Here is a 13,217-nt window from a genome sequence, read left to right on the forward strand (position 1 = left end):
ATAAAGTTTGGGCAATTTTGCTTGGGGGGGTGGGGGGTGAAATGCTATTTCATGCATATTGAGTTTTTTACACTGTTAAAGAGTTGGATTCCCATGCTAAACATGGACAAAGTTTCAAAAATTAAGTTGTACGTTTGAAGGAGTATCTTCCGGTTTGTCACAAGTTTCGGAAAGTTCGCAGGCGGTGAGTAAATCTGCTTCAAATATCTCTGTGTTGTTAACTTAGCTATCGGCACGTAAGCACATCAAGTAAACAACATGCGATGTTGTCTTCAAACTGCACTTTCCACATGTACAGCTTAAAAAAAATCTTTTCATTGCATCACACTTATTGCAGACTTTAAATTAACTTTAAAACTTTGTATGTCCAGTTGCAATTTGAGACATTCATGCAAATATGCTTAGAAAGTGAAGCAACTACAACATAAAGGCAACATGCAGTAAATTGGAAAAGCGCTGTCATTAAATCCTAAGAGGATGTTTCTGGCCTGCGTTACCTTCAGCACTTCCATGGGCACCTGGGTGGCACCGGGCTGGCCGGCGGGGATGCTGACGTTGATGGCGGGGCTCTGGGTGACGGAGGGCTGTGTGTACGCTGAGCTTTGTCGTCTCTGCTGCTCTCTCCGCTCCTGCTCTTGGAGCTGCTCGCGCATCAGCTGCTGGCGGAGCAGGATACGAGAGGTCACGGCCGACGAACCCAGCGGGGGCTTGGAGGAGCCATGCTGCTGCTCAGATGGATTACTGTAGTCAGACAGAGACGCAGAGAAAGAGAGAGCGTTTACTCAGGGGCTCTGTAGAGGGACAGTGTTTGGTACACTAGGTGCTGGATAATTGAATTATTCTGAGATCCTGGTAGAGGTTCATTAGGAAGCATAATGAGTTTGACCACAGGGACAGAGTTGGATTGGAAACATGGAAGCTACTTGGACAAACTGATAGCAGTGCTAAGCTAAGACAAGCATCACTACTATACGGTAAGGAATTTGGATAATTGGAACCACAGTTAATACATTATAACACTTATCAATTCATTGTAACACTGGGCATTTAAAACTTGGTTGCAATTGTTTACGACAAGATATAATGTATTAAAAAGCACATTTTGAATATTTATAATGAATTATACTCTTCAATTACCCTTTGTATTGCATTATACATAAAGGTTTTAAGTAAAGCGTCACCAAATATATTAACTGTACTTGTAATATTGAATAACACTACAATTAAATTTACAATCCTATCCTTTACATGTGTATGTTAGTCAACAGATCATAATAAGTGTACTTCTTTTAAACATGACAAAAGATTGTTAAAACATAATTGTTTAAAATAATGGTTTGGATTTATAACAAAGTTGACTTTAAAAATGTACTAAAGCGTGTTACGAAAAGGTCATAAAAGTGAACTTTCTTTAAGTACACTTAAGTGGCCTTATAATTAATAATTTACAAGTACAATATTTTCAGAAATGTGCTTCTAAGATTTGAAGTTCACAACTAGTGCACACATTCAATACATTTCTTGCTAATATTTAGCAAGGTTAGTAATCACCCATGGCATCCTATAGGATCATGTCAGCATATTTTCATTGGCAAACACGGCCGATGTTTTCTTAAAAAAAATATATGTATATTCTATCCATGGTAGACAATACAAGAATTGGAGGAGAAAAGATTAGTAAATGGAATTAGGAAATTAAATAAATTTGTACCACAGCTCCAAAACGTTTTTATTTTATTTTTTAATTTTACAGACGTTTTGCCTGTCCTTGTTAATGTGCGGTGTGTAGCTGATGTGTGCAGAGTAATCACAAAACTGGGACGGACCTTTCTGACGCTAATTCAATATGACAAATCGTAACAACGATTCAAGCAAATCTTAGCCTTATATGACTAGAAAAGCTATATCTAAAGGTGAAAACCCAAATAATGCAACAAAACCGGGCTTCCTCTACATCAGCTGATGTTTTGAGTTTTGCGGCTGTTTATGTTTTCTTTCTCCCCCAGTTTTCCTCCCACTATTTCGCCATCCGTTTCTTCTACAGCACCGCAAAGATCCCAGTTCCAGTTGACAAACGCAGAGAAACTTACACAACGTTCCCTCATGCACTTTCAGTTCTCTTCATCATTCAATAGAGGAACTGCTTGCTCCAAACGCTGTGCGTTTTTGCGACCAGAAACCCAGACGATGTGCCGGTGCAGAAGCTGTCGAGATGAGGCCCTCTCTAGCCGCTGATCCTTTTGATGCGCCCTCCGTCGAGCAGCAAGCCAATCCAGCTGTGCAGTAATCGCTCTAATTAGCCTGTCTGGCTCTGTCAAACACTAGTCCACAGAACTTGCTTAGCATTGTGGTCTAAACACATGTAATCTTATTGCCTACCACTTTACATTTCGGTTTCTGACAGACTTATTAAGAGGTACACCTCAAGTAGCACCAACAATTTGAACTGAATCCAAATATGGCACAATTTGGGCAAAATGTTGTGATTATATATATGGCTAAAATAAATAAATTAATAAGAATAATAATTATGTCAAGCATGGACTGAAGAATGCTAAAGCATCCCAAACTCAAAATGCAAACACTGGTGGATAAAAATGTGCTCACACAGTGTCGTGCTGCACGCTTTAAAACACAACGTATGCAATTATTTAATGAAATCACAGCTTTTGCAATTTGATAATAGCACTAAGCCCTCTTATTAGTTTAGCAAACAAATGGTTTGTGCACCCTGACAAAAGCCCATCAAATCTTTACACAATCAAACTTACAAAACAGTTGCAAAAATTGGGGAAGAAAAATGAGAAAGGAGAGAAAGAAGAAATGCAGGAAGATTGATTCTGGGTCAGCGGTGTGTAACACACATGTTTTTGATGCATCATAGTTCCTCAGTTTAAAAACTGATGGTGGCTCGTCTGGCACAACTGAATCATGACTACTGAATCAAAGCAGTCAAAGAGTGACTCGCACAGGACTTAAACCACTTCAGAGCACTTTTAACACTCTTTACTGATGGGGCTTTCATATTCTGTAACTCTATCTGTTTCTTTGATTATTATAAAAGTGCTAAAGCAAAATTCATGAAACAGTACATTGCTTTGCATTGTGGTCTACCTCTCACAGTTAGTATAACAAATAACATGGACATTATTTGTCTGCTGATTTGTCACCAAATTTTGCTTATTGTGCTCATAAAATGGTCAGTGTAACAGATCAATATTCCCTTTAATAGTTTGTGGTAGAAAAACTGAATGATAATAATTAATTTTATAATTATTTTAGATTTACAATAAAATGCAAAGTTTGTCAGGGAAGATAAAACTTGAGAAAGAGAACACAAAAGTGTTTCAAGGAAAAGCAAAGATTCTAGGGAGAGGACTAAAGTTTTGTGAGCAACTTGATGAATATATTTTTAGTAGAATGCAATTTTATTTTTTCTGGGAAACAAAATGATTGTGAAAGAGCGCAAATGTTTTACGAGTAAATGCGAAAAGCTTCTTGGGGAAATTGAAAAGTTTTGTGAAATCAAAGCATTTGCGAGACAGGCAGATATTTTGTGATTAAATGCAAAGTTTTTTAGAAACACAATTTTGCAAGCAAATGCAATATTTCTAGGGGAAATTTAATAGTATTACGAGAAGATGTACAGTTTGTCAGGAAAACAAAACATTCGCAAGACAGCGCACAATTTTCTCAGGGAACGCAGAACTTTTAGCAAAGAATAATTTTACAAATTGCAAATGCAACATCATAAAAATGTTGAATTCCTCATGAAACTTCTTCCTATAATCTTTAATTTTCTTTGCAACATCTGTGTTCTCTTGCAAGTTTTTTGTACTCCTCAAAGAAGTTGCATTTACTTGTCAAATTTTGCATTGTCTTACAAATCATTCGGGAAAGGTCCATGAACCAGGACTCAAACTCGGGACGCCTGAAGCGCAACAGCGCTATATGTCGGCCTGCCGGCCACAGGCTATCCGCACTGACAATTCAAGAGTTTTACAGGCAAGTTTGTCAGTAACAACCAAAAGCTTTCAGAATAAACATTTTTTTTTTGTGTCTGAACTAAACTTTTGCAGACAACTTTACAACTCGAAATTGTAAGAGACCACACTAAATCTTTGTTAGTAAATAGAGTTTCATTAGGATATTTAAAGTTTTTAAGAGTGAATGCAAAGTTTCTGAGGGAAACAACACACATTTGAGAGACAACATTTTGTGAGTAAACGCAAAGCTTCTCAGGGAATCCAAACCTTTTGCAAGAGAACACAATTTAGTGAGCAAATGCAATGTTTCTAGGGGAATTCAAGAGTTTTACAAGCTAATGCAAAAATTTTCAAGGGAACGCAAAATATTTCTGAGAGAGAGCAAACATTTTGTGAGTGAAGGCAAAGTTTCTTTGGAGGATGCAAAAGTTTTGCGAGCAAAAAATACAATTCTTCCTTCCATCTCGTAATTTATTAACCACTTTACAATTATATAAAATTACTTCTACCATGATTTACTATTTCAGTTATACAGGCTTTAGTTTTTAATATGGATATAATATTAAGTATATGTTTTCAACCAGCTCACAAAACTGAATGCCAGCTCTACGTCTACACAACAGCCCTTATCATGACAAGCAAATCTCTGCCGCTCAACTGGCCACATTTTCTGCCGTCATTATAAAAAGAATGTGTGTGTGTGTGTGTGTGTATTTGCAATGCTCGGGTAATTTTCCATTTTGGTGTGCATGCGACATGAGTAGATGTGTGTATGTGTGTGTCAGGGATAACAATGAGTACACAGTCTTTTGTGGCCACACCCCCAGACCGGACACTGCAGTAGCCAATCAGAGAGCTGCGTCAGAAGGAGGCTGACCTCCTCCACTCACCTCAAAGCACTGCCATGTACTGTTAGAGCACTACTGCATTTGCCTAGTCCCATGATTGCATGTGAAAACATGTCAAAAAGGAGATTTACGTAGTGCAGCAACAACACTGCATTCAAGGGAAAATCGAGAAATCATACTCCCAACTGCAAAATACTCAATGACAAAAGCTATAGTATATTAAATCACCATCAAGGGAACCTCACACTGATTCTGTCCTTAGGTTACAAGATATTTATAGTCGCGGAAGGGCTTTAGTATCTATAGCACACCCAAACAAACACGCTGTCCCTCCCGGACACACTCAAACTGAACACACACGAGCCAGCGTGGCTCCTCCACAGGTACTCACAAGCGGCTGAAGGGGAAAGCGCAGGGTCTTTGCACTTGGACGCCCAGAGCCTCCATCTTTACCATGTGTGCTGAAGGTGCACTGCGCGCCCTTGGACAGCTCTGAGAGTCACGCTGCTCCGGCTGCGCTGCATGGAAGCGTGTCAAAAGGGGAGGCACCAGCAGCCAATCCGTACACAGAGGAGACGCAGGGAGAAACGTAGCGCTCGTCCCACACGAGCCCACAGCGCTGCACATGTGAGGAGTGAATCTCCTCTACTCTCTACGGCCTGAACAGTAGGAGTTTACTGCACTGACATTGCATTTTCATCTACCTTTTCCTCCAAATAATCATTATTAAAATACAAAAATATTGCTTCATATTTATTATATTTTGTTAATTGAATGTAATTCAAATTATATAATTTGTACATGTCATTGTAGTAATTGTTTTAATTTTGTATTAAAATCTTTATTTTATGTTGATTTCAAATGTAATAAAATCATTGTATTACAATAAATTCTAGTGTAATTATTTAATATTACTGTAAATATACAGTACAATTTAAATAATAAAATGTTTATTGTAGTATTTGTTTAATTTTTTATGTTTTTTAATAAAATTTAAATTGAAATTAATAATTCATAGTAAATAATATAAATATTATATGTATAAATCATTTTTACTCATAGTAATTTTTACTTATTTATATATATATATATATATATATATATATATTCCCTTGATTTTTTATTAAATTAGTTTAATACAATTCCAATAATTCATAGTAAATAAATATAATAAATAAGTATATATTTACAATAAATTATTTCAACTGCAATATATTTTAATAGTCAATTTTCTTAATTTAATTTTCTTTTCATGATTAATATTATTGAAAAAATGGCATTAATTGTTATTGTAAATGTTTTACAGTATTTCATGAGTATATTAAATGTTTTGATGTGTAATGCATTTAAAAATATTACTTTTGAAAACAACATGAAACACTATTGTTAAGTATATAACAGAACAGACCTTATTTACTTTAGGCGGAGCATACATTGCAGTATGTTTGTGTATATTGTGGTTTTGGAGTCAGATATGGAAAAAAATTGACATGTTTTCGTGAGATTCATTGTTAAATATGAAATGATAACATGATTTTAACAACAAAGGGCCCTATCTTGCACCCAGCGCAATTGACTTTGTACACCGACGCATGTGTCATTCCTATTTTGCACCCGCGCAAAGCGCGCTTTTCCCTCCACAGAAGCACGTCGCTAAACTAGTGAATGAACTTGCGCTCCCTGGGCGGTTCAGCGCAAAAAAGGAGGCGTGTTCCGGCGCAAACAATCCCTGGTGCTATTTTGCTGTTCCATTAAACAATTGCGCCACTGACCAGAAAAAACCTAGTCTAAAGTCAGTGGCGCGTTGCGCGTTGTTCATCATGCTATTTTAAGGGCGCATGCTTGACCATAATGTATAGCGTGCACAACGCGCATACACTTTGCTCATGTAATCTACACAGATGCAACAGTTATTTTTGCAAATCATAAATTGTTACACTTAAAAAAAATATTAACACATGAGATGACGGAAATCATTGTGGTGTGCCACGAAGATGTGAAAAAAAAATAGGCATAAAACTAGCTCACAAATTATTCAGGCTAATTATTTTCCCATCCCCATACAACACAACTTCTCTGTCTTTCACTGCTCTTACAAGAACATCAGTCTCCTCGGCTGTGAACCGCTCCTGGCGTGCGCCTGGTAAATACGCCATAATAATAGCAATCCATAATGGAACTTGCGCACCTGCTTTTAAAGGGAATGTTGGATGACGCTCTGATTGGTTTATTTCACGTTACGCCCAAACCACACCTATGAATAATGAAGCTACTTCAGACCAACCCATTTTAGATTTGCGCCGGGCGCAAGAGCCATTTATCCCGCCGGGAAAATAGCAACAGCGCCGAGACCCGCCCACAAACTTACTTGCGCTTCGCGCTTTGACACTTGCGTTTCAGATCGTTAAAATAGGGCCCAAAGTCTTTATATCAACTAATATGACTTTGTGAGATGTCTAACAAAGCGATGTCAGATGTGAGTGATATTCATTGGCATGAGAGCGTAGAGGTTAAGCAGTCCGTTCATGTTTCTGAGGATAGCTTTGAGGACAGGTACACTAGAGGGCGCTTTCTCAGTCACGCTTCACCTTCACAGTCACCTTGTGTGAGAGACGCCGGTCATTACAGGTGAAGGAGGAGCAGGAGGACAGGTGCAGCTGCCAACTCTCTGCAAACTCACACACGCTCTCGCCTGGCAAACTGTGTAGTGTTCATTATAACAAGGCATGTTAGAGAACACACTTTCCTTTCACAGCTCGACAGGCCTCTGCCACACACACACACACAGAAACAGACACAGACACAGACACAGACACAGACACACACACACACACACACACAGACGCACAGACACTCACACGCGCGCACACACACACACACACACACACACACACACACAGACACACACAGGCGCACACACACACACACACACACACACAGACTCACACACGCGCACACACACACACACAGACACACACACAGACACAGGCACACACAGACACACACACACAGGCACACACACACAGGCATACACACACACACACACACACACACACACACACACAGACTCACACACGCGCACACACACACACACAGACACACACACAGACACAGGCACACACAGACACACACACACAGGCACACACACACAGGCATACACACACACACACACACACAGACTCACACACGCGCACACACACACACACACACACACACACACAGACACAGGCACACACAGACACACACACACAGGCACACACACACACACACACACATTTGTTCTAAATTTCTGTTTTTTAATATCATGCCAATATTTATTTATCATGTCTTTATTGGTAACACTTTAGAATAAGGTTCCATTAGTTAATGTTAGTTAACTACTTTCATTAACATGAACTAAGCAAGAACAATCCTTCTACAGCATTTATAAGTCTTAGTTCATGTTAATTTCAACATTTACTAATGCATTATTTAAATCAAAAGTTGTGCTTGTTAACATTAGTTAATGCACTGTGAATTACCATGAACTAACAATGAATAACTGTATTTTCATTAACTAACATTAACGAAGATGAATAAATACAGTAATAAATGTATTATTCATTGTTTGTTCATGTTAATTAATACATTAACTAACATTAACTAATGGAACCTTATTCTAAAGTGTTACCTCTTTATTTATTAATTCCTATTTTTCCAATCCTTGTTGAGCTGCTAAACAGTCTGTTGCCATTTTTAAATAATAATAAAATTCTATTCTATTCTATTCTATTCATTTCTGTTCATAATACCTTTCCTTCACATATTTTAACAAACACATTTAGTACGTAACAAATGCAAAAATATTTGTGTGATTATCAGGCTTGTTATATAAAATAAATTAAATGTATATAGTTATTTCTCAAAAATAAACGTTTTAGATTTTTGTCTAATTTAAGTTGAGGTATTAAAATGACTAAAACTAAACAGTTTAAATTTAAAGGGGTCATATGATGTGATTTCAGTTTCTCCTTTCTCCTTGGAGTGTTACAAGCTCTTGGTGCATAAAGAAGATCTGGAAAGTTGGTCTTCCATAAGAGGACACGACTAGAAATCAGTGGTTAAGTTATATTTCAACACTGTTTCAGAAAAGTTCATCCCAAATATTCAGATGTGTGTAGCACATTTTACAGCGGACCGTTTCCTGAACCAGTAGCCTACACAAAGGCTGTTTCTATGAAGTGGGGCAGTTCTGACTTTGCAAGGACAGTCTGGTGCTTCTGACTCACAGCCTGTAAGTACTTATTTTATATTTAAATAATTTGGCAATGCATTTTCAACACGAGTTTAGAGCAGTGTATAGCAGAGTTTGTTGTTTCGCTGATCACAGATGCAGACAAGGTTTTATGTTTACATTGCGTGATAAGCAGTGCAATACGCAATGCGTAAAAACACAGTATAAATCATTATAATCAGTAATTATGTCTCAACTGGATGCAACAAATGCCTCGTTTGTAACAGGTTTTATTGGTTTTGTCTCGTCTGATGTCCGGATTGTGAACGAATCTTTCTATTTAACCGGATCTTCTTAAGAGAACCGGTCGAACCAGTTCACCAAATCTATCTGAATCATTTGAAAAGGTCCACGTCTCCAGTATGCACTAATCCACAAATTACTTGTTATTCGGTTTATAAATGTGCCTGAAACTCCCTTTGACGTGAAAAAAACAATATCCCGAGTTATTTAGTTACTCCTTACAGTTAAAGTACATTGACTGAACTGCTAAAAGAGAACCGATGATGGGATGTGCTCGAGCTGGAAGCTGCTGGGACACACATCACAGTGAGGTGAGGGGCGTAACATTTCCCTCCCATGCTTGAGGTATTCGGCCAATCACAACGCACTGGACAGCTGGCCAATCAGAGCAGACCTCTCTTTTCAGAACGATGAGCTTTGTAAAAATCAACATGTTTCAGAAAGGTGGGGCATAGAGAGAAGAAACAATAATGTACATTCAAATAATGTTGTTTTTTTAACCTTTAACCGCATTAAACATTAAATTACACAAAATACTGTTTACACAAATAATGTTTTTTTAGCGACATCATATGACTCCACAACAAATAGACACAACAAAATAGAAAAAGAACTGAACCAAAATTGAACAGAAATAAGTTAAAGCTAATTCAAAATATGAACTGATCAGTGAATGTTACTGTTAGCAATGTTAGCAGTATGCTAGAATGCTAATCCAGACATCGCTTTGTTTCAGAAGGAGCTTTTCCAAACAAATCTAGTTCCTGTGAAAAGGTAAAATGGCTTAACTGTATGTTAAGGGAAGAAACATTAAAGAGGAAGGAGCTCTTTTCAGTCATGTTTACAGTCTGTTGTCAGCCATCACAGCTGACATATAGTGGGGCTCTTTGTTGTAATATTTACAGGATGGGAGGGAAGCACATCATTCAATTTGTTGCCTCCCATTTCCATAATTAAGTTTTATTCATTCTCTCCTCACTTGTTTTCAGTTCAGGCTATACTGAGCCCAAGACAACACACACGCTGAGAAAACATGCAAAAAACTAAAACAAAAAAACACACAACTATGATACTGCACAGTAGGCTACTGAAACACACTTAAGATCTCATATTCTTCCTCTTGCAAGTGTGCTATGTTAAATCTTAAACTAAATAGTAGGCCAGTCTATAGAGCAAATACTGCTTGACCTACAGTCTACGATGGAGAGCAGTGCTCATTAACATTTAAAGGGACATGCACTGAAACAGCTTGCTCTGAACAGAGCTGTTTTTAACAGGGTAAAAAGGGTGTTGTTTTACACTACCATTGTGAAATTTTAACAGAAGTATGTTACAGACTTTTCATTAAGACCCTAAAGAATCATATCAACTTGTGGAAATGACCCCTTTAATGATATTGAATCAGACAATTACTCCCAAATTTTCCAATAAAATTACAAAACGAAATCTGTTTATTATCAATAGATTTTGAAAGAAATAGGAGCAACTAGGTCTAACTTCTCCAGGCCTAACTAAGATGTTTTAAAAGATTTACCCCAGACGTTAGGGCCCCATGCATTTGCGTTGGTTGCGTGGTGCTTAAACCCGCTACTGTTTAGTCACCGCTCTAATTCTATAAGAACAAACCTCAGAGTCCGAACAAATCAAAGAGTTACATCAAACTGTTTAGCTTTAAGCATCTCTAATGGAAATGGGCACAGTGTTTGTTCAGAAGCAAATACAAACATTTCTTTGTTACGCTAATCTGTAAATCTCAGCTCTGAAGTCTATGAATGAACAGACTGAAGTCTTACCTCTGGGCTTGTGTCATTTACCATTGCTCTTCTTTCCTCCGCTCTCCTGTTCACACTGCATTCATACTGCCCTGACTCAATCCACTCTTCTCTGTATTTGTCTTCACTCACTCAACACTCGACTTTATCAGCTCTGCTGGAAACACCAACACGCTCACACTTCACAGAATGAGGTGACGAGGAGGAAACATTTCTCTCCATAAGCTCTCCAGAGATTTTATCTGATTTACAGCAGCTCCCTGCGATGATTCATTGATTTGTCATCAATTATTTTAAGCATCTACCAGTGTTTTAAAACATCATGATATTCAATTATTCCTACACCAATTCAATTCTGAGTCCAAGGATGTGAACAGCTCCACACAGAAACTCTGGGTTATAATTATAGTAATTACAACATAGCATGAATGCAGCATCACAACCTTATATTGTAATACCTTTTTTAATCTAACTTAACATACAAGGAAGATTGATTTTAAAGTTAAGTTGATTTTTTAAGTTAAATGAATGAATAACACATACCAAAAGTCCAGCATGCACAGATATCTGTTGTTTGACCATAATAATACTCTAGTAATAGTACTCTGCATAAATCTATGTTGTTTACATCACGCTAGAGGATCTAGTTTAGGTTTCCTTACACTGTCAAAGGGTTTCCGATCTTCCCCGTGTCCCATAACCCAGATGACACAACACTGACTTCACAATAGGGATATGCCGGTCTCAAATTTTCCAGTTGCGATTAATTGCTCATGGTTTTTTTCACGGTATACGGTAATATCACGGTATTGGAATTTAGTTTAAAAAAGGGGTCATAATACAGTATAACAGGTTAAATAACCTTTTTTATAACAAAAATAACTGAACATTTAAAGACAATAAAGTAATCCAAAAAATATATATAAAGTTAAAAGTTTAACACAGATTAAAGTGCAAAAGAGCCATAAAGAACAATAGGTATCACTTTACAATAAGATCTCATTAGTTAACCTTTAACATTTACGATGAGCTATAGCTACATTTGCTACAGAAGTTATTAATCTTTGTAAAAAAAAAAAAATAATACAACTCTTAGTTCATGCCAGCTCATTATATAGCACTGCTGCAACTTTAAACTTTAACAACGTGTTATTAAATATTGGAATACCTGAGATTAATTAATGTTCTTCATTGGCAGTTTATGTTAACTAATGAATTAACTAATGTTAACTAATGAAGCCGCAATGGATAGTGTGAATTAACAATAAAAAATCTAAACTCTAGGGCATGTTGTAGTCCAGATTAAAATGAAAAAAATGAAGTTTGAAAATAAATAGCCTATTAAGTCTAAATATTTAAGTATTTGGCGCTGTGATGAACACCATTGCAAATCCACAAATTTGAATGGCTATTTAAATACGTTTTAGAAAGTAGCTCAGCTGCTTTATTTATGGGGTTTCAGAGTAAAGGCTGCTTTTTTTTTTGCAGTTTAGCACCATCTGCTGTCAGAGAGTGAATGTGCTTTCATTCAGCGCATCTCTCACGTGCTCTCCATGTGCTTCTCATGCGTGCTTGTTTACATCAGAGCACACACAGGTATTTCAAGCAGCATACAGCAGTGTTGCGCATTTTGACCAGTTGATGGGAATAATATTCTTAAAATGCATTCCAAATTCTGAATAATTTGTAATATATAATTCAGAAGTGCCAACGATAACAATACCGTATATATTAATTACCGTGATATATCCCATTACTGAATTTCCAGCACATGTCTACTTCACAATTGCATGCTGCATCTTACGCAGAGCTTGAAAAACAAAAACAAAAAAAACAATCGGTTCACTTCGAGCAGAATCAATATTTTAACGGCTCTGTTCTGTGTTCCTCTGATACCATTACCGTTCCGAAATCGGTTTGGGTGGAAGAAATACTGTTTAATAACGTTACTTTTTTAAAACAATATTCTTTGCCTATAATAATAATAATAATATAATAACAGTGTTTTCTTTACTCAAAAAGAAAAGGAAAAAATAGAGATCTAATGCTAGCCAATAACCCGCTGCGCTCACAGCCAATACAGCATCATCTTTTC

The 13,217-nt window shown here is 37.1% G+C and overlaps 1 protein-coding gene across 4 annotated transcripts in view; it reads right to left on the reverse strand.

Annotated features, from left to right (window-relative positions):
• The window catches only part of mitfb (melanocyte inducing transcription factor b), a 45,459-nt gene that overhangs the window by 27,789 nt on the left and 4,453 nt on the right, over nt 1–13,217 (reverse strand). For 2 of the 4 annotated variants that reach the window (XM_026199134.1, XM_026199133.1), the window contains exon 2: nt 498–741. In XM_026199134.1, coding sequence (XP_026054919.1) covers nt 498–741 — 244 coding nt within the window. Of the gene's footprint in view, nt 1–497; nt 742–5,225; nt 5,516–13,217 lie in introns of those variants that run through there. The other 2 variants (XM_026199132.1, XM_026199131.1) reach the window with 2 other exon arrangements.

The sequence above is a fragment of the Carassius auratus genome, chromosome 23 (genome assembly GCF_003368295.1).
Source record: "Carassius auratus strain Wakin chromosome 23, ASM336829v1, whole genome shotgun sequence".
In the NCBI taxonomy this organism is placed as follows: domain Eukaryota; kingdom Metazoa; phylum Chordata; class Actinopteri; order Cypriniformes; family Cyprinidae; genus Carassius; species Carassius auratus.